The 27313-nt window shown below is 43.6% G+C and overlaps 1 protein-coding gene across 1 annotated transcript in view; it reads right to left on the reverse strand.

Moving 5' to 3' along the window:
• cacna1ba (calcium voltage-gated channel subunit alpha1 Ba) overlaps positions 1 to 27313 on the reverse strand; it is a 170078-nt gene that overhangs the window by 11380 nt on the left and 131385 nt on the right. The window contains exons 22-40 of the mRNA XM_090237216.1: positions 25739 to 25868; positions 25190 to 25249; positions 20629 to 20735; positions 15790 to 15886; positions 15485 to 15645; positions 14899 to 15036; positions 13188 to 13389; positions 12293 to 12457; positions 11915 to 12025; positions 11707 to 11790; positions 10640 to 10645; positions 9652 to 9768; positions 7737 to 7802; positions 7473 to 7564; positions 6590 to 6740; positions 5279 to 5406; positions 4898 to 4994; positions 2354 to 2459; positions 64 to 171 (exon numbers count right to left, since the gene is read on the reverse strand). Of these exons, the coding sequence (XP_090093342.1) occupies positions 64 to 171; positions 2354 to 2459; positions 4898 to 4994; positions 5279 to 5406; positions 6590 to 6740; positions 7473 to 7564; positions 7737 to 7802; positions 9652 to 9768; positions 10640 to 10645; positions 11707 to 11790; positions 11915 to 12025; positions 12293 to 12457; positions 13188 to 13389; positions 14899 to 15036; positions 15485 to 15645; positions 15790 to 15886; positions 20629 to 20735; positions 25190 to 25249; positions 25739 to 25868 (2126 nt within the window). The remainder of the gene's footprint in view (positions 1 to 63; positions 172 to 2353; positions 2460 to 4897; positions 4995 to 5278; positions 5407 to 6589; positions 6741 to 7472; positions 7565 to 7736; positions 7803 to 9651; positions 9769 to 10639; positions 10646 to 11706; positions 11791 to 11914; positions 12026 to 12292; positions 12458 to 13187; positions 13390 to 14898; positions 15037 to 15484; positions 15646 to 15789; positions 15887 to 20628; positions 20736 to 25189; positions 25250 to 25738; positions 25869 to 27313) is intronic.

Below are 27313 nucleotides of genomic sequence, written 5' to 3' on the forward strand. Positions count from 1 at the left end.
TTTGTAAATATTAAATATATCAGTGACAAGGTTCCGAGGGGACTGCCATGCAGATGTGCTTACGTTTGTGTGGTGTCACCAACAGATCCATAGTTTTCTGTGAGAGGCTTGGCCAAACCTGGGAGAGCTCTTTCTTCAGCTCAGCATCAGAGAGACGTTGGGCAACCATCCCTGAGGAGAGGATCACAAGAGAAAATATAATCTTCTAGCATCAAATACACACAATGATCTAATTCAAGAAGTACAGCATCAAGCAACAAAGACAGGAAAGTAAACATGAGTTTTTAGAGTCTTCGTGGAGGTGAAGCAGACAGAGAATAAAGAATAGCTCATTAAAAGTGGCAGTGAGCAGTGAAGCTAGAGAAAAGCATAATGTACAGTGCCATCCTTCACTCTGCAGGCCCTAAACACAAAGCCCACCAGAGTAGGCTAATGACACCCAATGGGACCCAAATATACTAATGCAAACCCCTCTGTAAGCAACAAACAAGCAGCCTTTGCACCTGCTACACATCCAGGGGACATAATGTCTGTCTGTCTGTCTGTCTGTCTGTCTGTCTGTCTGTCTGTCTGTCTGCCTTTAGCATTAACACTGGAGTGATAGATGTGCAGATGATGATGTGCAAGTAGAGATACTGGGGTGCACAAGAGCAAAAAGATAAATAACAATATGGGGATGGGGTAGTTGGGTGTGCTATTTACAGACTGGCTGTGTAAAGGTACAGTGATCGGTAAGATGTTCTGACAGCCGATCCTTAAAGTTAGAGAGGGAGATATAAGTCTCCAGCTTTAGTGATTTTTGCAATTCGTTCCAGTCATTGGCAGCAGAGAACTGGAAGGAAAGGCGGCCAATTGGCCTAGCGTCGCCCGGGTTAGGGAGGGCTTGGTCGGTAGGGGTGTCCTTGTCTCATCGCGCACCAGCGACTCCTGTGGCGGGCTGGGCGCAGTGTGCGCTAACCAAGGTGGCAAGGTGCACGGTGTTTCCTCCGGCGCATTGGTGCGGCTGACTTCCGGGTTAGATGTGCGCTGTGTTAAGAAGCAGTGCGGCTTGGTTGGGTTGTGTATCGGAGGACGCACGACTTTCAACCTTCGTCTCTCCCGAGCCCGTACGGGAGTTGTAGCGATGAGACAAGATAGTAGCTACTACAACAATTGGATACCACGAAATTGGGGAGAAAAAGGGGTAAAAAAAAAAGAAAAAAGAATGGTCTCGTCTGCGTAGAGGTGGATCAGAGAATCACCAGCAGCAAGAGCGACATCATTGATATATACAGAGAAAAGAGTCAGCCCTAGAATTGAACCCTGTGACACCCCCATAGAGACTGCCAGAGGTCCGGACAACAGGCCCTCCGATTTGACACACTGAACTCTATCTGAGAAGTAGTTGGTGAACCAGGTGAGGCAGTCATTTGAAAAACCAAGGCTATTGAGTCTGCTGATAAGAATGCAGTGATTGACAGAGTCGAAATCCTTGGCCAGGTCGATAAAGATGGCTGCACAGTACTGTCTTTTATCGATGCCGCTTATGATATCGTTTAGGACCTTGAGCGTGGCTGAGGTGCACCCATGACCAGCTCGGAAACCAGTTTGCATAGTAGAGAAGGTACAATGGGATTCGAAATGGTCGGTGATCTGTTTGTTAACTTGGCTTTCAAAGATTTTAGAAAGGCAGGGCAGGATGGATATAGGTCTATAACAGTTTGGGTCTAGAGTGTCTCCCCCTTTGAAGAGGGGGGGATGACCGTGGCAGCTTTCCAATCTTTAGGGATCTCAGATGATTTGAAAGAGAGGTTGAACAGGCTAGTAATAGGGGTTGCAACAATTTCGGCTGATAATTTTAGAAAGAGAGGATCCAGATTGTCTAGCCCAGCTGATTTGTAGGGATCTAATCAAGTTGGCCTCATTAAAAGTGAAGGATAGATTCCAGAGGCACAGTATGCACCGCTCCTATCATGAATCACACATTCCAAGAGTGTGTTGGGCAGTGGAATTTTTGCAGACACCCAGCAGCTGACAGGGCAGGGATAGGGAGAGAGAAAAGAGAGGGGTGAGTGGACAGGCAAGAGGGGGCACAGGATAGGGAGGGAGAGGGAACAGAGGAGGGGGACAGGGAGGAGGGAGAGAGAGGGGGCGGGGGGGACAGGGGAAGGGGGAGGGGGGCAGAGGATAGGGAGAGAGAGGGGACAGGGGAGAGGCAGAGAGAAGGAGCAGGGGAGAGAGAGAGAAGGGACAGGGGTGGGGACAGATGATAGGAAGAGAGAGGGGACAGGGGAGAAGGGAAGAGAAAAGGGAAAGAGAGGAGACAGGGGAGAGGGCAGAGTATAGGGAAAGAGAAGGGACAGAGCTGTCTGACCTGAGGCCAGTTTGATCTCCAGAGCCGTCCGGATCAGGGCCATGAGTGTAGAGGTGAAGTGGACTGTGTTGTCATCAGCGATGGGCATGTTCATCTTGACTAGCCGCTGGAGAGAGTGTGTGGACAGAGGGGAAGGTTAGAACACACTTTTACTGTTAACACTTCAGCCAGACCATTGGCCAATCAGAAGAAACCAGACTGTGTGCTGCAGGTAATAATCACATAGGAATCATGTAGAGTATATTGAGTGCTTTACCATGCTTTTATTTCAACAATACAATAAGATGTGATTGTTTGTTCTTCAGATTTGGTCTTGTAAATGAATCATGTGGAAGGTTTTAGGATTTGGTCGGGATAATTTAATTACAGCACACAAAACGCTTTCTCAACTAGTACAACAAGGAGACAAACTAAACATTGCCATTCACTGCTATTGGCTACAGTATGCACTATGCTGCAAGTCAAAGTGCACCGGTGCAAGACTGACATTGATCAAAATAATGGTGAGAAAAGGCATGTACGCATAACCATGGAAGTGCCTCAAAGATCTCAGGAGCTCGACTCTGTGGTTGCCTCCTAACAATCATAAAATTAGTTTAAAAAACAATCATTCCTGCTCAAGTCAATAACACCTTGAGGGCTAAGACCTAGCATCTACAGAAAAACCACGTGTCACACACAGTCCATTCAAAATCACCAGAACTGCTTATCAAAGGGATGATGTCTACAACACTACATGCATACATAGCACTATGTTTGATATTTAAGCTATTGTGGTAGAGTTGAGCTCCCCTGAACACAAAAAGCATTCACCTACTATCAGAGGCAGTGCAAAAGTAAGGCTGACCCAAGTCAGAATGAGAGAGGAGAGGAGGGGAGGGGTGAGACAAACACACCTACCCACACATGGGAACACCCATCGATAGAGAGAAAGTAGAGATGAAAGAAAGGATGAGAGAGAATGAGAGATAGAAACAGAGGGAGTAAAACACACAGAAGCCACACACACTGGCAAGACAAAAACCCTCAGTAGGCACACAACTCGGGGGATAGATTCAAATAAGGTAAGGGAGAGGGAGAGCAATACTAAACCCCTTTCAAATAAGACTGTATATTGATTGATACATGATTGAAATTGTATGGGGACAGTGCTCGATAGGTCTAATATTACTTCTTGTATGCATTGTAAAATAACATATACAGATTATTCCAATTATTCATCTGTGCATGTCTGCTGTGTTGGATGTATTAAATGACAGAGAATGGATTATATGAAATCTTATGATGTAATTATTATCCATATTTTAGGAGTTTAACACCTACCACTGTATATGTAACAAAATGCTTAGTAACAAGCATTCACATAGTGTTGATACTGTATGTATCTCATGGTCTACTGTTTCTCTCTGCCTTTAGCGGATATCACCACACCAGCTGCTCCAAAGAAAGAGGGGGGGGGAGGTGGGGGGCTACACCAAAAAGATCAGAGCACTAGCAAAACAAACAAGAGAACATTGCAGAGCACAGAGATTGGCAGGAGGTTAAGCCAATGGAAAGGCAGGTCAAGCAGAGGGAGTGGCTACCTTGTAGGCGACTCTTGGCGGACATTTCTTTCCCAAACCTAAGGGTGGGGACATGTGGAGGAGTATCTGATACATATCGAGGTACTTGATACGGCCACTTCACAGAGTAGGAAACAAAAAAACAAATATAGAAGAATAGGGAAGTTAAAGAAGGAGGAGAGTAATACAAAGGAAAAAATAAATACAAAATTAACCAAAAGGGAAAAACAAAAAACAGAAATCTGTGTTATTTAGATTTCCAGTAGTGACATGGAGATGGATGCCATCTTTGGCCACGGTGGACCAGGGATGCATCAGTGCGGTGGTAAACTCAGCTCAGGAAGAAGTGAGCTGCTCAGATCCCTGAGGGGAGACATGGAATGGAAGAGTGAGTCTGTAGTGAGACGCAGAACACACAGGATGCTAATGGGGAGAGAATGACAGCATCGTACGTAGTGAGGATGTCTGCTTCCGCATGCTGAGAGACATCCAGGGGGAGGGGGTTCACCAAGAGCACGGAAACAAAGGTATCAATGCCAGAATTAATTAAAGCCTTCTCTTCTCTTTACAACGTTTACATCTAGGATCCCAAAAAACACATTACAGTATGTAAATATGTGGATCCAATTCAGATGTTTTCAAGATCTGAATCAAATGATCAATTTGGGACTAAACATCAGTTATTAATGTTTAATCTAACTGTACATAAATAGGAGACGGACCAGGTACAGACCAGAATGTGTTCACTTTATACCTCAACCTACCATATAGAAAGCAGGCATTGTGTAGGGATTCAAATGTCAGGCAAAGTTGGGGCTTTGAAAGCTTTGTTTCCTGTCCGGCGTCATTAACCAAAGCCAGTCAGTCTAGAAGGGCAGGAGCTAGTGTGTAGGCGAGTCATTGGTGCACAGCCATTCAGTTTTGTCTCTTGGCATAGGAACACAAAGCACCCTTGTGGAGGAAATGTTCTGGGGTTGCTAACCTTGTACGCTACCCTATTAGGGCAGTTCTTCCCTAAGCCAAGGGGGGGCGAGATAATTCGTAACAAGTTGTACATATCGTTATAGCGAATCCGTCCGCTGCAAAAAGAACAAGCAGATATATAGAAACAACAACTTCAGGACAGCTTCAAGAGAACAATGATAATCAGAGGGCTGACTGCATACTAGGAGGTGTGCTATCATACCATCTACATAGAGGATTGTCAGAAAGTCACAAAGTGTCAGGCAGTGTCAGTCAGTCCCCTCCATACTAGTAGCAGTAATACTAGATTCCACTCTGACTGGGTGAGATACAGTAGGAGCCCCAGCCAGCCAGATGGAGGGAGGGAGGGAGGGAAAGAGAAAGGGCAGGGGACACATACCAGGCAGCAGGGTCGTACTCAGCCCAAACACGGATGAACTCATCCAGATGATGAGGCCCCAGTATAGAAGAGTCTCGAGTCAGGTATTCAAAGTTATCCATGATCACAGCCACAAACAGATTAAGCATCTGGAAGAGAGGTTTAACAAGGATTTATAGGAATAGACACAGTATGACAACAAAATTGACAGCTAACTAGTTTTGCATAACATTAGGGCAAATCAAATCATTTTTTTTTGTATTTAAATAGTTTTGCATAATATTAGGTAAAATCAAATATTTTTTTCTATTTAAATAGTTTTGCATAACATTAGGTAACTACTAATCCTACGTTTCAGACTTATTACCAGGCTGCACATCAGTGGAGGCTGCTTAGGGAAGGACGGCTCATAATAATGGCTGGAACTGAGTAAATGGAAACCATGTGTTTGATGTAGATCATCGGATGGGGCCACAGTGTCTCCTGACCCCTCCTGTCTCAGCCTCCAGTATTTATGCTTCAGTAGTTTGTGTCGGAGGACTAGGGTCAGTCTGTTATATCTGGAGTACTTCTCCTGTCTTATCCGGTGTCCTGTGTGAATTTAAGTTTGCTCTCTCTAATTCTCTCTTTCTCTCTTTCTTTCTTTCTCTGTGAGGACCTGAGCCCTAGGACCATGCCTCAGGACTCCCTGGCATGATGACTCCTTGCTGTCCCCAGTCCACCTGGCCGTGCTGCTGCTCCAGTTTCAACTGTTCTGCCTGCAGCTATGGAAACCTGACCTGTTCACCGGACGTGCTACCTGTCCCAGACCTGCTGTTTTCAACTCTCTAGAGACAGCAGGAGCGGTAGAGATACTCTTAATGATCGATTTACTCCTGAGGTAATGACTTGTTGCACCCTCGACAACTACTGTGATTATTATTATTTGACCATGCTGGTCATTTATGAACATTTGAACATCTTGGCCATGTTCTGTTATAATCTCCACCCGACACAGCAAGAAGAGGACTGGCCACCCTTCATAGCCTGGTTCCTCTCCAGGTTTCTTCCTAGGTTTTGGCCTTTCTAGGGAATTTTTCCTAGCCACCGTGCTTCTACACCTGCATTGCTTACTGTTTGGGGTTTTAGGCTGGGTTTCTGTACAGCACTTTGAGATATCAGCTGATGTAAGAAGGGCTATATAAATACATTTTATTTGAAATTTGATACCATTTCAGGTCAGTCATTACCATGAGCAAGTCCTCCCCAATGAAGGTGCCACCAACCTCCTGTGCTGCACATCAACACAAATCTAACAGTTATGTGTGTATGTTGGATGACATCAGTACTAACCAGGAAAGAGCAGAGGAAGATGAAGGACACAAAGTAGAAGTAGGCAAAGTCACTGCCACACTCCTTCCCCAGGTTGCCTGACCTCTCATCACAGGCTCTGTGACTCAAACACGACAGCATGATCTCATGCCACGCCTCCCCTGTGGCACTCCTGGAGAACACAGGGGTGGACAGACAGACGGACAGACAGACAATGGACAGACAGACAGAAAATCAGCAGACAGACAGTGGACAGACAGACAGAGAGAAAATCAGCAGACAGACAGTGGACAGACAGACAGACAGAAAATCAGCAGACAGACAGTGGACAGACAGACAGAAATAGTGACATACAGCAACAACAAAAAAGTGATTTTATTTTGAGTAATTTGGAGATGTTCACAGTGTACTAAAACATGTTCCCAGTCCCTGTTCCAACTCTGGTGGAGGATCCTTCAGAGTAGCAACTCAAACTGCATGCTCACTCTGCTGCTTGCCAGAACAGGGAAGAGGCCAGACAGAGCAGGGTGGCTGTTCAAATAATCTGTTTCCTGGAGTTAGTCGACTAATATAAACCTATCATCATAAACCTGATGATCTGGACTGGAGGGCCCTGAGGAAACAAAGGGATGGTGTGACAGAGTCAGAGAGGAGGACACAAGACCACTTTCATTCCCAGGCAACGCTACCCAGAAGACCTGGGGGGGGGGGGGGGGGGGGGGGGTGGAGCCTGGCACAGTACAGAGCACACAGCCCACTCTGCTGCATGCACCAATTACAAGAGACTATATAGAAACCCTGGCTTACAGTCACGGGAGGGAGAGGGAGAGGGAGAGGGAGAGGGAGAGGGAGGAGATGAGAGAGGGAGAGAAACAGGGACAGGGTTATTTAATCATGTATATACCTGAACAGTAGCATGAGAGCCTGAAGAAAAGTGCGGAAGTTGTTGTGGTGAGTGATGGATGTGTCCTCGTTGAGCTCAATGTTTCCGAACACCTGGAAAAGTAAGGGATTGATTATACCCACAGATCATGTCAGTAAATGCCTTACATTGCATAACAATTTTCTTATTCAATAAAAAACACAATTTCACACCATTAGTCTGTAGGCATGTATAATCAAATTATTTTGAGGGAACATTTAAGGAAATAATGGAAGCAGCACCCACCTGCATACCGATGATGGCATAGATGAAGAACAGCATTGCTATCAGAAGGCAAACATAGGGCAGGGCCTGGAAGTAGAGGATTTTTTTAGGCTAGGTTCTAGGGAGGGGCTGTACAGTCATTGCTTTTGTCCAATCACAATGCAACTTAGGTTTTGGGTTACACAGCTACGAGGTGAAAAAGGCAATGCTTGTGGAATGATCTTAGAGAACTGTTTATTCTCTGTGGGTTGGGGAGTGATAGTGACTACGGTGGGTCATCTAGGTGATTAATGGTTTATGTTGGCCTGGTATGGTTCCCAATCAGAGACAGCTGTTTATCGTTGTCTCTGATTGGGGATCATATTTAGGCAGCCATTTCCTCATTGTGCTTTGTGGGATCTTGTCTATGGATAGTTGCCTGTAGCGTCACGTTTTGTTTGGCAGTTTGTTGTTTTTGTTCGGTGTTCTTTTATTAAAGGATAATGTACGCCTACCACGCTGCACCTTGGTCTCCTTCTAACAACGGATGTGACAGAAGATCCCACCAACAACGGACCAAGCAGCATGCCCGGGAGATAATGGCATCCTGGTCTGTGGAGGAGATTAGGGAGAGAACATCCTGGACTTGGGACAACATAACAGCAGGAGAAAAGAGCCTGCCATGGAGGCAGGCGAAAGCAGCGAAGGAGGGACAGCGACGAAGTTGGGGAGGTAGGCCACAGAAACCCCAATATTTTTTGGCGGGGGCACATGGTGCAGTCGGCGGAGCCGAGGAGTGAACCAGAGCCAGTCTGGGAGAAAGAGAATTTGGAGGAGAGAGAAATGGGAGAATTGCTGAGTTGGTGGAGAATGAGTTGGTGGAAGATTTTAGAATAAAGGAACGTGTTGTCAGTTTGGTGCCACCTGAGTCAGCTCCCCGTACTCGTCCTGAGAAGTAGATTAAAGTTCCGGTACCTTTGATGCCGGCTATACGCACCAGGTCTCCAGTACATCTCCACAGCCCGGTACGTCCTGTGCCTGCTCCTCGCACTCTCCCTCAAGTGCGTGTCCCCAGTCAGGTCCGTCCTGTTCCTGCTCCTCGCACTCGCCCTGAGGTGCGTGTCATCAGCCCGGTGCCACCTGTACCGATCCCACGCATCAGGCCTCCAGTGCGCCTCCACAGTCCAGTACGTCCTGTGCCTCCTCCCCGCACTCGCCCTGAGGTGCGTGTCATCAGCCCGGTGCCACCTGTACCGGTCCCACGCATCAGGCCTCCAGTACGCCTCCACAGTCCAGAGCTTCCAGCGACAGTTCCCAGTCCAGAGCTTCCGGCGACAGTTCCCAGTCCAGAGCTTCCGGCGACAGTTCCCAGTCCAGAGCTTCCGGCGACAGTTCCCAGTCCAGAGCTTCCGGCGACAGTTCCCAGTCCAGAGCTTCCGGCGACAGTTCCCAGTCCAGAGCTTCCGGCGACAGTTCCCAGTCCAGAGCTTCCGGCGACAGTTCCCAGTCCAGAGCTTCCAGCGACAGTTCCCGCACCTGAGCTGCCATGGAGGAAGACGTCGTATCAGCGAGCGGAGTGGGTACTTCGCCCCGCACCGGAGCCGCCCCCCGACGGTAGATGTCCATCCTGACCCTCCCCTTTTGAGTCAGGTATTGCGGTCGGTGTCCATATCTTTGGGGGGGGGGGGGGGGGGGTTCTGTCACGCCCTGACCATAGAGAGCTGTGTAATCTCTGTTAGTTGGGGCGTGATAGTGACTAGGGTGGGTCATCTAGGTGATTAATGGTTTATGTTGGCTTGTTTGTTTTTGTTTTGTTCGGAGTTTCGATTTATTAAAATATGTGGAACTCTAAGCACGCTGCGCCTTGGTCCAATCATTATAACGATCGTGACAGTGAGGTGTGTATGTGTGTGTGTATGTGTGTCTGTGTGTGCAGGTGTTTGCGTGTGTGTATCACCTTAAAGGACTGGACGAAGGTCCACAGCAGGATACGGATGGTGTAGCCTTGCCTCAGTAGTTTGATGAGACGAGCTGCTCTGAACAGCCTCAGAAAACTCAGGTTCAAAAGCCGGTCCTGTGGGGCCGGGTGACAAAAACCTTACAGCCCATTCACTGGAGGCATTCAAAACATGACCCCATCACTACATAACGACAATAATGCAGATTAAATAACATGATTGTATTTGGTTGGTCTAGTTTCAATTTGCTGAAGGAGGCCAAACAATGCAGCCACACAGATCTGTACACACAGTGCTGTAGATAAAGTAAAGACTGGAAGGAGAAAAAGTAATGGGACGGGAGGGGTAGTCATTCACCCCGTGGTGGAAAAAGTAATCGGACAGGAGGAGTAGTCATTCACCCCGTGGTGGAAAAAGTACCCACATGTCATACTTGAGTAAAAGTAAAGATACCTTCATAGAAAATGACTCAAGTAAAAGAGAAAGTCACCCAGTAAAATACTACTTGAGTAAAAGTCTAAAAGTATTTGGTTTGAAATATACTTAAGTATCAAAAGTAAATGTAATTACTAAAATATACTTAAGTATTGAAAGTAATAGTATAATATTGTCCCTATATTAAGCAAACCAGATGGCCACATTGTCTAGTTTTTTTAATTTACGGATAGCCAGGGGAACACTCCAACACTCAGACATAATTTATAAACGATGCATAAGTGTTTAGTGAGTCCACCAGATCAGAGGCAGTAGCGATGACCAGGGATGTTCTCTTAATAAGTGCATGAATTTGTCGAATTTTCCTGTCCTGCTAAGCATTCAAAATGTAACGAGTACTTTTGGGTGTCAGGATAAATGTATAGAGTAAAAAGTACATAATTTTCTTTAGGAATGTAGTAAAAGTGTTCAAAAATATAAATAGTAAAGTACAGATACCCCAAAAAACTCCTTCTGTAGTATTTGAAAGTATTTTTACACCACTGCACTCACCGTTGTCTATAAGAGCAGTTGTTTAGCCGTAGCAGATGGTGGGCACATCAGTGAAGACATTCAACAAGAGGACAATGCAGAAAGGGTGACAGGGAGAGGGAGAGAAAGAAAGACAGAGAGAGAGAAACAAGGAAAAGAGAAAAATAGAAACAGTAATGACAAAGCCTGTAAGCTCAAAACACACACTTAAATCAGTCAGAGCATTGGACAATGATACAGATACTGTAGGATACTGGACAGATAAAGATATTGTATCACTACAGTAGGAGAACATTAAAAAGTACTACAGGGACTGACAGAAACATGTTGAAGGATTCACATAGATTTGCTCATAATATGACTAGGAGATGATAATGATACACACAAATCCCATTCCCTGTTGCACTCAGCTGAACTGCCTCACGTTCTCACTCAGAGCCCATATCAGGCATCAGTGAAGAATCAATAACGTTAACATGTAGCTCTGTTCACAAACTCTTTCTCTCCTTCTCTCCCCCTCTGGGCCCGAGCTAAGCCATCTTTGCTGAGCACATCAGGGTTGAGAGTGTGTACAGGTCAAGCCGACTCTGTTTACACAAACTGTCTATACAGCCTTATGTCTCTGCATGTCACTAAACTACCAATACTTTGCCTTATTAACCTTTTACTGCAGTGGGATAAACAGGGCCACACAGAGTGTTTCTTGCTCGTCTTAAACAAATCTACCTCGAAACAAAAGTATACAACCTCACACAAATGGTTACGAGCTTAAAAATAAGACACTATGGCAGATATAGAGTTGAAATGTATCTAATTTTGGTTTGCATCCTAATATAATACTTTATATACACCACAGACGACACAAATGTAACAAAACCGTTTGACAAAGAAACACCAGATTTTCGGTGTTTGAAAAATAAATGCTTATTATTTATGAAATTATGAAAAATATTAATAACATTCCACCCATGAGGCCACAAGAGGGCGATTTGGTCATTTGACTGTAGGAAAGGACTACCATGTATTGTAATGTATATAGAGGAAGGTGGAAGAAGCACATTGTGTGCTCTGCTGATTTCTTAGCTTACATTGATTTCTGTGACCACAATGTCAGTTATACTTCCCAGCACGGTCACAAAGTCAAACACGTTCCAGGCATCCTTCAGGTAGTTCTGGAACGAGAAGGGATTGAATATCACTCACAAACTCAAGGCATGCAGTGCACCTTCAAATCATTGATAACGTTTGCCATATTGATAGCATGCAGATAAAGAGGAAGGAGGACAGTAAACCCACCAGTGGTCCGAAGGCGATGATCTTCAGAATACACTCCAGAGAGAAGAGGGCAGTGAAGACGATGTTGAAGTGCTTCAACATGGCCTCGTAGAAGTCTGGAGCTCCATGGAACTGGTGCAGGGTGGGTGAGGGAATGAGATAGAGTGAGAGTGAGAAAGAGTGTGAGAGAGAGAGAGCGAGAGAGAGAGAGAGAGTGTGTGTGAAAGAGAGAGAGGGAGAGAACGAGAAACTTAATAAGCAGATAGCTAATATACCTCCTAAAACATCAACACTGTGTGAATAGGAGTTTTTCCTGACCACTCGATCAGACAAGGAAAATCTCCAGGCCATAGTTATATCCTACTGTATTTTTTTGTGACTGCGATGGACTGTACCAACCTTCATCATGAGCACCACGGTGTTCAGGGCGATCATGATCATAATGGCGTACTCAAACGGGGGTGACACCACAAACTTCCACATCCGGTACTGGAAGGACTGCACGTTCTCTGGCATGTAACGCGTCAGTGGCTTGGCGTTGATGGCAAAGTCAATGCAGGCCCTCTGAAAAGAACGAGACAGACTGAAGACAGCACTGAATCTGTATCATCAACATCAAAGGAAATACTGTGAAGAAAACAACTCATATCTTATGAGACAGCAAGCAGAGAGTCCTGATTCTATCAGAGCCATGTGCAGAGGAGATGTCTGAATCCAGAGGATGGATAAATGGGTAGTTCCTCCTGGGTAGTTCCTCCTGGCTGTACTATGGCCCCAGTTAGCCGAGTCAGGTTAGGTTAGCAAACAAACAGACACAGGGAGACGTATCTGTTGTGTTAGTTCAGAATAGGGACAGAGGGAGATATTGTATCTGTGGTTGCCTAATGGGGTCCTGGTAGACATGGGGAAGGGGGATAGGGGATGACTCGCTGGGTTGGTGTCCACCTGTGGAACCACAGATGGGGCTCCAGAATGAATCGTGGACCTGTCACACTGGAGCTCACCAAGTAGGCTGTACTGCATCGGTTGCTACTGCAGGATCCACTGCAGCCTCACCGACTCAACACGCACAACTGAACCCAGCATAAAAAACAGCAGCAGCAGTGAGAGAAAGACGGTACCTGCACTGAGTACTCAGCATTATATAAGGGTGGTAACATCTACAGAGCATCGTGAGCTTTGCACTGCACAAAGCACACTGATGACCAACACGTCACAAATGAAGAAAGTATACTTGGAAGAAATACGAATTGTTATTGCTTTGCTTCAAAGTGAGTTATCGCCCGTGCTGTACCTCGTTTTTCTCCAGGCTGCACTCTGACATGGCCTTGTCCCCTTGCTCCTGGAAGGTAATGATGATCAAGGCCACAAAGATGTTGACGAAGAAGAAGGGAAAGACCACGAAGTAGACCACGTAGAAGATGGAGATCTCTATACGGTAGCCTGGACTGGGACCCTGGTCCTCAAAGGTAGCGTCCACAGAGTGCTTCAGAACACTGGAGAGGAACACAGGAACCATGCTGTCAATATATGGAACCACTCACAACAACAGTCAGCTTTGGTTAAACTGCTACCAAGTTTCCTACAGTAACTACAATATGACTAAAACCTAACTGGAAACGATTCAACTATTTAAAGTTCAATATCTAAAATTAGGGACATAGGCAATTAAAATCCTTTGTTAAAATGTAATAGGCATGTGATTCATGTTCAACGTTGCTGATACAAAGGTTCATTTTCATCTGCCGTGTTAAGATGGTCCTTACAGTAAAAGTCCAGCTGAGTGAGAGAGAGACTGGCCACTAACCCCCTAGTCCTCCAGGTCATGAGGACTGAGTCTTATTTAATGGACTTCATTTTAACATATCATAAATCACTGGATTGTTTAATAACATAGCTAAGTCAATGATTTCATTGAGGAGGACAGAGGAGTTGGAATAAGAAGGAGAATTATGGACAGGCTGGAAATTGCAGAGAAGGCACTCTGGTGTGCTGACCCGACAAGCTGGCACACTTTGCTTGATTTTATTTAAATCTCATTTTGTCCTCATTCGGACTAAGTCCTTAAACATTAAAATACAATTTATAATGCAATCATATTTTCACATATAACACACGGTTACAAACTGACATTTTGACCAGATAAATACTGTGACACTGAAAATATAGATTGGTTCCTTCATCTACCGTAGTCATGCACAATCTTCCAATGTATTATATGTAAGTGGCTCTATGGTATTGTTTGAATTTAGATATTGATAGGTTTCTGGTTTGCTCAGATAAATGATTCATTTTCTTTGATGCTCTGAATCTAAATGTTATTTTGCCTGTTTCTCTTCTCTGCCAGGATCAGACATACTGTAGGTGGTGGACAATCTAGTCCTAGTATTGCCTGAATGTGTCTCTTACCAAATGAATCCTGTTGTGAATGGAGTTTGGCCATTTAAATGATGTACATTATGAAATCAAATAAGCATGTTTTTTTCCCAATAATCTTGTTGATTGATGACCACCCAAGAGCATTGTGCATGACTACAACAGAATAATCATATTTCTACCTTAGAACCATCCTTGCTGCTTTATTCTGGGCAGTCTGCAGCCTCCTAATCTCACTTGCGGATGCATTTCCTCAACCACAGAACAGTAGTTAATCTGACTCCCAATTAATGATTGGGTTGTTTGCTTAAGAATCTTTCATGGTAAATATTTTGCATGCAGTTTTAATTATTTTCTTATATAGATGAGTTACTTGAGACAATTACAGAGACTAGCACAGCACATTCTCAGAACATATCCCCAGGGCAGGCTTATTCACAGTCTACTGTTCTAATGTCAGTCTGTCGGTCTGTCTGTCTGTGTATCTGCCTGAGAGCTACAGCACATTCTCAGAACATATCCCCAGGCCCGTTCACCCATTCTACTACCGGTCTGTCTGAGAGCAACCAGTCCACCAGAGACCTCAACTTTACAGAGCAACTCCAAAGGAACCTGGAAAGTGGACTTACTCGGGCCAGCCCTCTCCGGTGGACACAGTGAAGAGAGTGAGGAAGGCCCACAGCACGTTGTCATAGTGGAACTCATACTTTTTCCACACCCGAGGCTGGGCGGCCACCTCATCCTTATCGTAGTCCAGGAAATTACCTCTGTTTAGGGGAGAGAGAGAGAGAGAGAGAAACAGGGGGAGGGGAGAGGGAGAACAACTTACTGCACACATGAACACATACAAAAATATAAATACTCAGATACTATTTTGATTATAAACTGACAAAACACCATGTCCCTGTGAAAAATCAATAGGATCCTCAAACAAAAACACATAATTACTGCAATCATTTTCAAAGCACTGGGCTGTGCTTCTCTCTATTGGGGAAGATACAGTAATTGTACACTGGCATAGCGGCATTCAAAGCTGCAAGCCAGAGCCAGGCAGGGCTGTACCACCACAGCTGCCTTGGAGGGGGAGCCCTCCCCTGAGCTGTTACCATTATTACATGGTTTATTCTATCAGACTGTTGGGCCCAGTGCCTTGGTGCCAACGATGTTCATACTGTATGCCTTCTCCTGTTTCATTTCATAATGATGTAGAACTACCTGCAGTCCTTCTCCAGTGCCTTGGACTCATCGGAGCAGTAGAAGAACTTCCCCTTGAACAGTTGCACAGCGATGACAGCGAAGATGAACATGAAGAGCATGTAGACAATGAGAATGTTGAAGACGTTCTTCAGGGAGTTGACCACACAGTCAAACACAGCCTGAGAGAGGACACACACACACACAAACACACACACACACACAGAAACATGGGGTTGGATTAGATACTGTACACACTGATGATTATGTTCTGACAACAGCAGTGAATACGTGTGACGGTAGAGCAGTGTAAGTCCATACTGTACCTTCAGCTTTGGCAGGCGCTTGATGGTCTTGAGGGGCCGTAAGACTCGCAGAACTCTGAGGGACTTGATGGTGCTGATGTCCTTTCCTTTGGACCCTCTGCACAAGAAAAACACTAAGTTAGACAACAAACCTGTAAGGTCATCACTCAACTGCTAAACCCTGTGAGAAGATAGTTAAGTACAGAAACTGCTCAAACAACAATTGCATTACAAAAGAGGCAAACCACTTGTGACAGAAACCAGTAGCTTGTTGATAAATCACTGTTGGTTTTAAATGTTTCATGAATTGTAAGGTTTCGACTAATAAACAAAGTGTTTGAAGAATGCTCTCTAGAGGTCTTGACCAAACGTGACAGGAAATATTTAGTAGGAGAACGGATGGTACTATCCTCCCATCTCCCACTACTTTAAATACATTGTATTCTATACAAGACATTCAGAATGATTTGGGGTCGAAAGATACAAGGCATAATACATAGGTATAAACATGTTTGTCAAAGCTATAGATGCCCTTAGGATGGTAAATTGTCTGTGACAACCAAGCACCCAACCCCAGCTGAGAATGGATTAGTAATCTCACATAGGATCATGCCTCTCCAAATCATTCAGATAGGCGTGGCATGTAATCCTGGATTACATGAGAAAATTAGACACTTTCTGGATTTATTGCATGCCGATAAATACACCTTCTCCGAAGATTATATCTCAACACATATTTCTCCATGCAAATAATACCAGACAATAAATCAAGTAAATACCAACTATAGACTGTGCATCAGATTTCTGCAGAATAACCGCTAACCAGTGATACAAAAGAAACAGTGATGTTTATTTTTAAAGGAAACAATGCTGTTTTAAACACACATCCTCGCTAAGTCGTTAAGCTGGGATGGTGAGACAGACGGGCGACTGAGGGAAAAGAGAAAAGGATGTACATGAGTGTGTAGAGTATTAAGACTGATGGGGAAATACAGGAGCAAGTGATTTAATAGACTTTCTCAGACACAGTGGGTTTAAGAACAGAAAATCTTCTGAACCGACGTCAAGAATTCTGAGCAGAATCCCATTAACACATTAACACATTAACATTAATGTTCCCTACAGACTCAGAAAAGCTCTTGCTGAATCAGCACCTTGGGGAGCTGTGGGAATAGCAATATAAATGCCTCACAATGCAGGCATCTCCAAACGAAATACAATGAAGTGATAGAACATATTGCATGTTATCTAAAATCATGGTGCAAAATCATGTCCCAATGTGTTGTACAGTACACAAAATGACAATGATTTAAGGGAAAGCATCCCATTTGTGAAACAATGAGGGATTTCAATGACCCCAATAAACAGTCAACAACACATAAATAACCAGACATTATCAGTATGTGATACTTCACATCAATAAATGTCAACTTCTATATCATAACACAGGGTAAAATGTTCCACACCCATGTCACTTCATCTCATCTCTGTCTTTCTAAATTTGGAGAGATTACTCTTAAATACCACATGAATTCATCTGTTGTTAAACTCAATCCTACACAGCAGTCACTGGCCGTAACCCGTGTTTCTCACCAACTGATAAAGAGAGACTTGTAAAAACACTTCGTCCTCTAATGACTAACATGCACCAACAATACAGTCCAGGAGGAGGAAAGCAACAAATTTGCCAACACACCACATCTTCCCCTTTCCTACCCTGCCTCCTCTCTGTCTGCCGGCAGCTGGAATCGCGCACGCACGCACGCACACACGCACACGCACACGCACACACACACACACACACACACACACACACACACACACACACACACACACACACACACACACACACACACACACACACACACACCACTTCCCATTCAACTGGGAATAAAAGCCATCCTGTAACTCTCGTATTCCCAACATAGCATGGTCATGTAATATGATGGTGTGGTTCCTCCCTCCCAGAGATTCTGTTATAGCTCTACTCTACCACAGCAGCATGCAACGTTCATGCTCTGATGCACATTAGTCCAGCATGCTTTCACAGTAAATAGAGCCTGTGGTTTGAGATCACACAACACCCACACATGACAAACCACACATGACATTCTGATAGCTTTCAAAGAACGTCTGATCAGTTTGTAGAAAAACACGTGTGACTTGGGAGGTTCATTGGGAGCGTTTGGAGTTTTCTGCAGGGTCTGGATGGTGGCAGCTATGAGAGAAGCTGGCTAAATATTTAATGAAGACATCATTATCAGGTACAGGTGGCTGGTCTGTAGCATACTTCATCTCCCTGGAAGGAGAACCAAAACTGTCAGCCAAAATAACCATCATGTTCTGTCTCAGCACCAGCTATTTTTACCACTACTCTAATGGTAGTCTTAGATTCTCCCTCTGTCCCTGTGAAACCAGACTGTACTATGTTTTAATGTGTGCACTGATAGGGCTCTGCTTTGGTGGGTCACCTAGAGAAAAGAGTTAACAGAATGAGCATGAATGTGTGTTTACATTAGCTGAGAATGTTTGACTTGGGCATAAAAGAGTGAAAATAAATACTAAGAGTCTACATAATGATTATAATTGCAAGTATAGCCAGTGTTGATGCTGGAATTTAGGCCAAGCATCAATTATGAACACGTTTTACTTGAGTCTCCAGTTACAGTCAGATTGGAGAGAGAGGTTTATATTGAAAGCTATCAGAGTGAGATGGCAAAGGCTCCTCGTCTGTAAAGGAAACCCTTTACTCATACAGGTTTCGAGACGTGATCCTGGTCTAAGCAGAAGAAAGAGGGGTAGAGGGGAGAGGGGGGTCCCCACCTGGGCACACCTTGTGGCGGTCTGATGGGGAAAACAGCGAAAAAACACAAAGTACAGAGCACAATTATGGCGACTTCCAACACAAAGAAAATATGAATATGTTTGCATAAACAGGTACAATCTAAACAATACAATATTATGAATGGAGATGGGCCTATAATATATCAAACAGATGTTTCTAGTTTGCTGTAGTACTCATTTATCAGCAACAGACAGTTGAATGCTGTTGTGGAAGTGAGAGGATCTGATCCAACTAGAAAAGGCCCTATGCCACATAGCATTTTAGGCCATAATGACACTTCATCAAGGATAATTGGGTTGAATAATGGCATTCGTTGTTGAAGGCAATGTTCATAAAACAGACACAAATCAAGTTGTATTTGCCAAGAAGACACTCCTGCCACTTGTTTGGGTTGCACAAATAACAGTTGGTTTCTTCTGTACGATCAGGCATACAGTATCTAATGGACAGAGGGCACCTGACAGATGAGGAATGTCTGAAGGAAGACAGAACAACGCCATGTTGTTGAGAGATTTAAGGAAGCAACTTCCCCTAAAACACATCCTGCAACATCTCCTGAGCGGCGTTCGAGGCAGCTAGCTCCACAGTTTGTCGCAGCAGGATGGATGTCAAGAGGTGCATCCAACACAACGACAGCTGCAGATCACTGAGCCAGGCAGTTAGAGTCCCCTGACAGTGTACAGTAGTGGGTGACACATGGCCGTGGCGGTACGGTTCTCTCACAATGAGGCAGTGGATCACATGGAGAATGAGTTCCGAGACATGCAGGGAGAATAATGTCCATCCATCAACATGGCCGGCTGTCTGTCAGAGTGGCTAGGGGAGGGTGTTGTAAACAAACACACGAGTGGGAATGGAGGCTGGAACTGTCTGGTCACAGTAAGCAGTCACCAATGTAGATACCTTGATGACACCAGTTTTGAAGACACTGTAAAGTTCCATGCAGAGAAAATGGCTTTCTTTCTTACTACCTTGTATTAGTAGTCACTGCTTAACTATGTGTGTTTTGTAATGAAAGCATGAGCTGTTATAGAGTAGAATGATCATTCTCATCACAGCAACAGATGTATTTGTCTAGTGCAGTCCAAGTGAATATGTAGTCATGATAGGAGACAAGGAGAATGAACACTGAGGTGACATGCCCCCTGTAGCAGAGAGGAACATGGACACCACAGATGATCTATGGTCAAGCAGATGAATGTGAGAGAAGACAAGTGGATTATGAAAAGATGAACAGCAGAGAAAGAGAGATGATTGCGTCCCAATGATTGAGCATAGACCCTGCTACCTCTCACACACAGAGACAGGCAAGATGAGAGAGAGCGAGTGTGAGAGGGAGAGAGAGAAAGAGAGTGAAAACATTACCCCATGAAGCTCCTTCAAGAGATCCAAGCCACAAGGAAACAGAAGAGTAACTTTGAGTCAATAGCACACAAAACACACACACACCATGAAATATGGCATTTTGTGGAGGTGAATTTAACGCAATTACAACCCCTACTACTGCAAAACACACCAACCGGTTGCTCTATCAGCATATAAACGACTAGGACATTAGGTATTCCTATTCTCCAGTTGTGTTTTTATGGAACTAATGGTAAGTGCAGTCAATACCCCAGGCAGCAGCAACATTAGCAAGCATACAGGAGTACACAAAGTGTTTCAACTGAATGGCCCTATTCTCATAACAAAAACAGTTGGACCAAAAACTGAGCCAATAATGAATACAATATTGCAGCAGTAAGAGGTAACAGACATCATTATTCAGGAGTACATATTCTACAGTATTGTACTGATGCAAGGAATTTCATGATAAGGAATTTCTCTGATGGGAAATTACAGACTAATTATAGTGTATGTAAAAATGCATGCACAGCATGTCTACATATTTTACAACCAGTGTCTGGGAAAGTGCAATGAATCAGTTCTTTGGTCAAATTTGACGTGTGCAATTCTTCTTCTTTTTTTTTAAATGGGGGGGATTATGAATGTTAGTAAGAAAATATTAAACTTACGAAAATGCAAATGCCACCAGTGCTCCACTGACCACAATGAAGTCCAGAATGTTCCAGAGATCTCTGAAGTAAGAACCAGGATGGAGCAGAAGGCCCAGGTCAACCATCTGGACCAATCAGAGAGCAGGGTTAGATGCTACAGTACACTGAGTGTGGCAGAACCTTCCATAGTCCTACACCAAATGTATTAAATTAAAGCTCCCATGCAGTCATTTTCTTTTTAAATCATAACTGTATGTCTAATACATCACTGTGTGTGTTTATTTGAATGAAAATAACTCCAAAATAGATATTTTATCATATATTTCCCTGAACCTCTTTGTCCGTTGAAATGCTCAGTCTGATCATGTGGGCTTCAGGAAACACATTTGAAGATATTTACATACACAGCTCTGACTGGCTCATAGGATAGTCTAGAACCCACTCCCTTGCCCAGATGAACAGTCATTGGTCTATTATAATCAGATCACATTTTGACATCGTGATGTGGGCTAAAAGTTCCGTCCCACCTGAAGAGGATGAAATTCCAGGCATAAAAAAAAGAAAGGGCATTCCCATCATTTTCACAATTTCAGAGTGTTATTTCGACCTCCTTGAGTGGAAATACAATTGAACAAATGAGAAAATCATGTTTTTAACTGCACTGCCCTTTTCATCAACCAGTTGACATGGTGCCCTAATAGCAGCCTAAGCACAGATCTCCTTTAAATTTGCACATATTTCATTTATTTTTTGGTGTTTCAAATATATATATATATTTTTTATTATAATTTGTTGATAACATCACATTTTTATTGCTTATATCTGGAGTTTTTGAGCCATGGATTTGCAAGTAGACTGACTGGTTAACACTTTTTGGCTTGGCTAGCTAGTGTCATGACTCTCCTGTGAGGGTCCAAAGATCAGGTTTTCAATTAATCAACTTCTATCAGACCCCTCTCACCCGCAGAGGGGAGGAGAGATTGATGTGGGGGTTTTGTGACACCTCACGCCCGGTCATAAATTGTATGCAGCAGAGGACTCTCTTGGCTAATTAGTATCAACCAAAATAATGTCTTTGTCCGCCAGCCCAAAGCTCTAATGTCCAAAAAATTCACTTTGGAACAATATTTCTAACATCCGAATGTGGGAAATGGTCAGATGTAAAAAACTAATGTCATATTGTGTGAACCAAATACTGTATCTAAGGAAGGAAACCCCCTTTAGCTGTCACATTTTCATCCAACCTGATGTGAATAGAATATGAAGAATGATGAAACTATTTTTGTTAAGATAAGAATGTGATTTTGGTTTTCTAATGAGATAATGGTTTTTGATGTCCTTTGCACATTAAGTAGCCATGCCCCAAGTGAGGTCAGAAAAACCCTTTTCGACCAGAGTGCTGAGGACTGGCTAAGAATTAACATGTCAGACCAGAAAGACGTGAGACTTTTGTATACACGTTGAAATCGTAAGAAACTCAAACTCTCAATACAAAAATTTACTTACAAGACAAGGACATCGCCAGTCTGCAACTGTGCGTGTAAAGTGGTTTGGAACTTTGACTATCTACCCGAGGAAGAGGAGAAGAAAACTCCCCTCTCAGACAATCAATTTGTATGGCTAAGTAGCTGTTCTTTGGAAACAGCCCATTGGAGAACAGACAACTAAGAAGAAGGACATTGTGTTCTCTAGTGGACAATCAGAGCATGTACAAGTGGCCCACAGGAAAGGCTCACCGAAACAACTTTCCGAGAGGGCTTGGTTCCGACCGAGGTAAGCGATGAACGAATGGCATTCAACTCGTACATTGATTAATTATTTTTTTTTTCCAAACAGGCGGCGGTTTGTGTGCAAGGTATATGATTAATGTGAAGACAGTCCTAGAATGTATCCACAATAAATGTCCCTTTTTCTCTCGCTCTCTACTTTCCCCACCCCCTTCTCCATCTCTGTGTAATAAGCCGGCATATCTTGTCAGTCGCCTAGGGACCTTTGTCTCATGTAAGTGTGTATGTGTATTCTGTGTTATTATTTAGTTAGCTAATAAATAAATAATTCAACCAATTTGTGCAGATCCAATAAGGTTACAACTGTTCAGAATGAGACTGATATGAGGTAATGATTAATAAGTTACTTATCAATATATACAGTGCCTTGCGAAAGTATTCGGCCCCCTTGAACTTTGCGACCTTTTGCCACATTTCAGGCTTCAAACATAAAGATATAAAACTGTATTTTTTTGTGAAGAATCAACAACAAGTGGGACACAATCATGAAGTGGAACGACATTTATTGGATATTTAAAACTTTTTTAACAAATCAAAAACTGAAAATTGGGCGTGCAAAATTATTCAGCCCCTTTACTTTCAGTGCAGCAAACTCTCTCCAGAAGTTCAGTGAGGATCTCTGAATGATCCAATGTTGACCTAAATGACTAATGATGATAAATACAATCCACCTGTGTGTAATCAAGTTTCCGTATAAATGCACCTGCACTGTGATAGTCTCAGAGGTCCGTTAAAAGCGCAGAGAGCATCATGAAGAACAAGGAACACACCAGGCAGGTCCAAGATACTGTTGTGAAGAAGTTTAAAGCCGGATTTGGATACAAAAAGATTTCCCAAGCTTTAAACATCCCAAGGAGCACTTTGCAAGCGATAATATTGAAATGGAAGGAGTATCAGACCACTGCAAATCTACCAAGACCTGGCCGTCCCTCTAAACTTTCAGCTCATACAAGGAGAAGACTGATCAGAGATGCAGCCAAGAGGCCCATGATCACTCTGGATGAACTGCAGAGATCTACAGCTGAGGTGGGAGACTCTGTCCATAGGACAACAATCAGTCGTATATTGCACAAATCTGGCCTTTATGGAAGAGTGGCAAGAAGAAAGCCATTTCTTAAAGATATCCATAAAAAGTGTTGTTTAAAGTTTGCCACAAGCCACCTGGGAGACACACCAAACATGTGGAAGAAGGTGCTCTGGTCAGATGAAACCAAAATTTAACTTTTTGGCAACAATGCAAAACGTTATGTTTGGCGTAAAAGCAACACAGCTCATCACCCTGAACACACCATGCCCACTGTCAAACATGGTGGTGGCAGCATCATGGTTTGGGCCTGCTTTTCTTCAGCAGGGACAGGGAAGATGGTTAAAATTGATGGGAAGATGGATGGAGCCAAATACAGGACCATTCTGGAAGAAAACCTGATGGAGTCTGCAAAAGACCTGAGACTGGGACGGAGATTTGTCTTCCAACAAGACAATGATCCAAAACATAAAGCAAAATCTACAATGGAATGGTTCAAAAATAAACATATCCAGGTGTTAGAATGGCCAAGTCAAAGTCCAGACCTGAATCCAATCGAGAATCTGTGGAAAGAAGTGAAAACTGCTGTTCACAAATGCTCTCCATCCAACCTCACTGAGCTCGAGGAATTGGAAAAAAATTCAGTCTCTCGATGTGCAAAACTGATAGAGACATACCCCAAGCGACTTACAGCTGTAATCGCAGCAAAAGGTGGCGCTACAAAGTATTAACTTAAGGGGGCTGAATAACTTTGCACGCCCAATTTTTCAGTTTTTGATTTGTTAAAAAGGTTTGAAATATCCAATAAATGTCGTTCCACTTCATGATTGTGTCCCACTTGTTGTTGATTCTTCACAAAAAAATACAGTTTTATATCTTTATGTTTGAAGCCTGAAATGTGGCAAAAGGTCGCAAAGTTCAAGGGGGCCGAATACTTTCGCAAGGCACTGTAACTTATCTATCTTCTCAAGTTTAATTCGGGAGATGGTAACTCGTTAAACAACTTCTTCTGTGGTGCCCTAAATCCTAATGAGTTAATTGTTACATCATTCATTTAATTGAGTTACAATTCAACATAGTTAATGGATTAAATAAATAACAGCCATTAGATTAATGAAAGTGTAAGTCACAACACTAGCTAAAAAAAATGCATCTGGACATCTGTTTCACCTGGCTGCCAATTCCAGATCTTTTGAGAACATCATTTGAGGAGTCGCCTGAAGCATGAGAGGAATGGGATACAGAGGAATACAGCCGTGCTAAGGCCAAGGGCTCATAGTGAGGACAACTGGCTACTATTCTGAACTTTGTGTGGTGAGATTTCTGGCGCCCAAAGCTGCTGAGACATCACCCAAGTAGATGCTACACAGAGTGGAAGAGGAGAAGTCCAGTGGCTATAGGACTCTACAAGATCATCAGCAGACTCCATCACCATCATCTACCTTCCCCTGTCCAGCTCCCTTCACTCAAGCAAAGAACTGACCCTCTCCATCTTTGGATGTTAAAGACTTGGCCTCTATTGGTTGACCTGTCATGATATATTGCTTCTTTGTTTTTTTTGCTCTTGAAGCACTTTGAGATTCTATGAAAAGTGCTATAGAAAAGTAATGCATTATTATTATTAAAGGGCTCTCACTTAGTAATGCATTTAATTAAACATGGGATGTGGCATGAGGCCAATACAACTATAGAAGTAACTGAGTGAAAAACAAAGAAATCAATCCTAGTCTAACATGTAGTAAACATCACATGCTACCCAAGCTCTTACCTTAATCACCATCTCAAATGTGAAAACTCCCGTAAAGACGTAGTCCAGATACTTGAGCACCTGAACAGGACAGTGAGTGCATTAGTAACTAAAAAACACAGCTAAGAGGCCATGCAAAATGAATTATTCCTCCAGCTCATTTGAACAGCTGTCTGGTCCTCTCCTTGCTTACAGATCGATTTGGAAGAACTTTGTTGTCACACCTGTCATTATTTTTCTGACTGAGTCATCAGAGATGTCATAACAGTGTAGATATAAACCAGGGATGGGCAACTGGCAGCCCGCAGATCAATTTCCCCAAAATGTTGTGTATCAGCAGTTTTTATCTCGGTATGTCAGTCACTGACAGTCACTCAATTAGCACTTGTCAGCAAAAGGGCCCACTCTGACTGCACCTCAGATTTTTTGTGGCCCCCACCCCCATCAAAGTTGTCCATCCCTCTGGTGTACATGTAGATGTACGGACTATGGCTGCCAGATTGAGGGGACGTGTGTGTGTCTGGCATGTCTGCCTGTGTGTGGTGTGTGTGTGTGTGTGTGTAGACTCACATTGTTGCGTGGAGCGTTGGCCTGGACAGGGTCCTCAGCAGCCAATGCAATGCTACTCATAGATATCACTACCAGGATACACATCTCAAAGTACCGCAGGCTCACAATGTAATGACACAGACGCCGCACCCTGGAAAAGACGGAGAGAAAGAGAGAGAGAGAAATATATACACAGCTAACCTGCGAGACATCATCTAATGTAAACACTGTTCCTAGTAATGGCTGGCTGCATATAGATAGGCTATCACAGTGGCTGGCTGCATATAGACAGTGTCATAACTCTCCTGTGAAGATCTGAAGGATCAGGTTGCAGTGGGTCCGCTCTACAGCGCCCTCTCTCTCTCTCGCAGAGGGAGGGTGGAGGGGGCCACTTTATGGCGGTCGTAAAATACGCTGCCTCTATGCTCTGTAGTGTTTGAGATTGGAATGTAAACTCTGGAACACAGAGACACACTAGGACATCAAAAGTTTGAATAATTGAACAGTATTTCTGTATTCCAAGCAGTTGAAATGGTCCGTGGACACTTAAGGGACAATCACGTTGAGTTTTTTCATTTGGTGACCTCTCGAAGGACAGGAAACACACATTATTGTATCTTTGTTTGTGTCCACTTCTCAATTATGGGGTTTACATCTAAATGTTGTGAAACGTATATGATTACATATGAAACTATTTGTGAAAAGATTAAATGTGATGTTAGCCTTCTAAAGGAGAGGATGGGTTTTCATATAAAGTTGAACTAGTCAGTGGCTACGCCCCCGTGAGTACATACATTTACATTGGCGTCATAGAAAGCCCCCTTCTTCCACAGAGTACAAAACCACTCGTGACAAAATTTACGTTAGACCAGAAAATATGGAAAACATGTTGAAATGGTTGGCAATACAAACTAGAGTCAAGATAACGCCCGAGACGAGGTCCCCACGTTGGAATGGCTATCACTCTAGAGACCAAAACATGCCGGGTGAAGGACAACTCTATCAAAGGACAAGACCAGAAAACATGAAGCGGTAGCTACCCGTTGAAATGGTTGGCAACTCTACAAGAGTCAAAAACGCAGGGACGAGGTCCCCACATTGAAATGGCTAAGAAATCTACAAACTAAAGAACAATTATTCAGGCTGCAGCTGTTTAAATACTTTAGTCTGGTAAACGCATCCAATCTAAGAACATTTCTGAATGGGACTCTGAAGTATCCATTATAACAACCTAAAACTCAGATCGACTCTGATCTCTGGTGGACAAACCAGAGGCTTCCTGTAGACTGACTATCTAGCAGACGGACCGGCGATCGCAGAGAGGGACAGCCAAAAATGGTAAATTGCAATTTATTTTCGAATGAGCGGTTGTTCATGTTCAAAGTATTAGCAATTGCTATGAGTGTAGTTATCCTCTCTGAGTTTCCCGCTCTTGAGTGTCCCCACACCCTTTCATTGTCTACCAAGCCGTCATATCGGCTTAGCCCACTAGGGACTTTTCTATCAAGTCAGTAACCAATGTATGACCTATTTGTGTGTGTGTTTATGTAATTCTGTGATTGATTAAGTTAGTTAGTAAATAACTAATTAAGCCAA

Source organism: Oncorhynchus mykiss, chromosome 6, assembly GCF_057628025.1.
Source record: "Oncorhynchus mykiss isolate SJ-2025 chromosome 6, ASM5762802v1, whole genome shotgun sequence".
In the NCBI taxonomy this organism is placed as follows: Eukaryota; Metazoa; Chordata; class Actinopteri; order Salmoniformes; family Salmonidae; genus Oncorhynchus; species Oncorhynchus mykiss.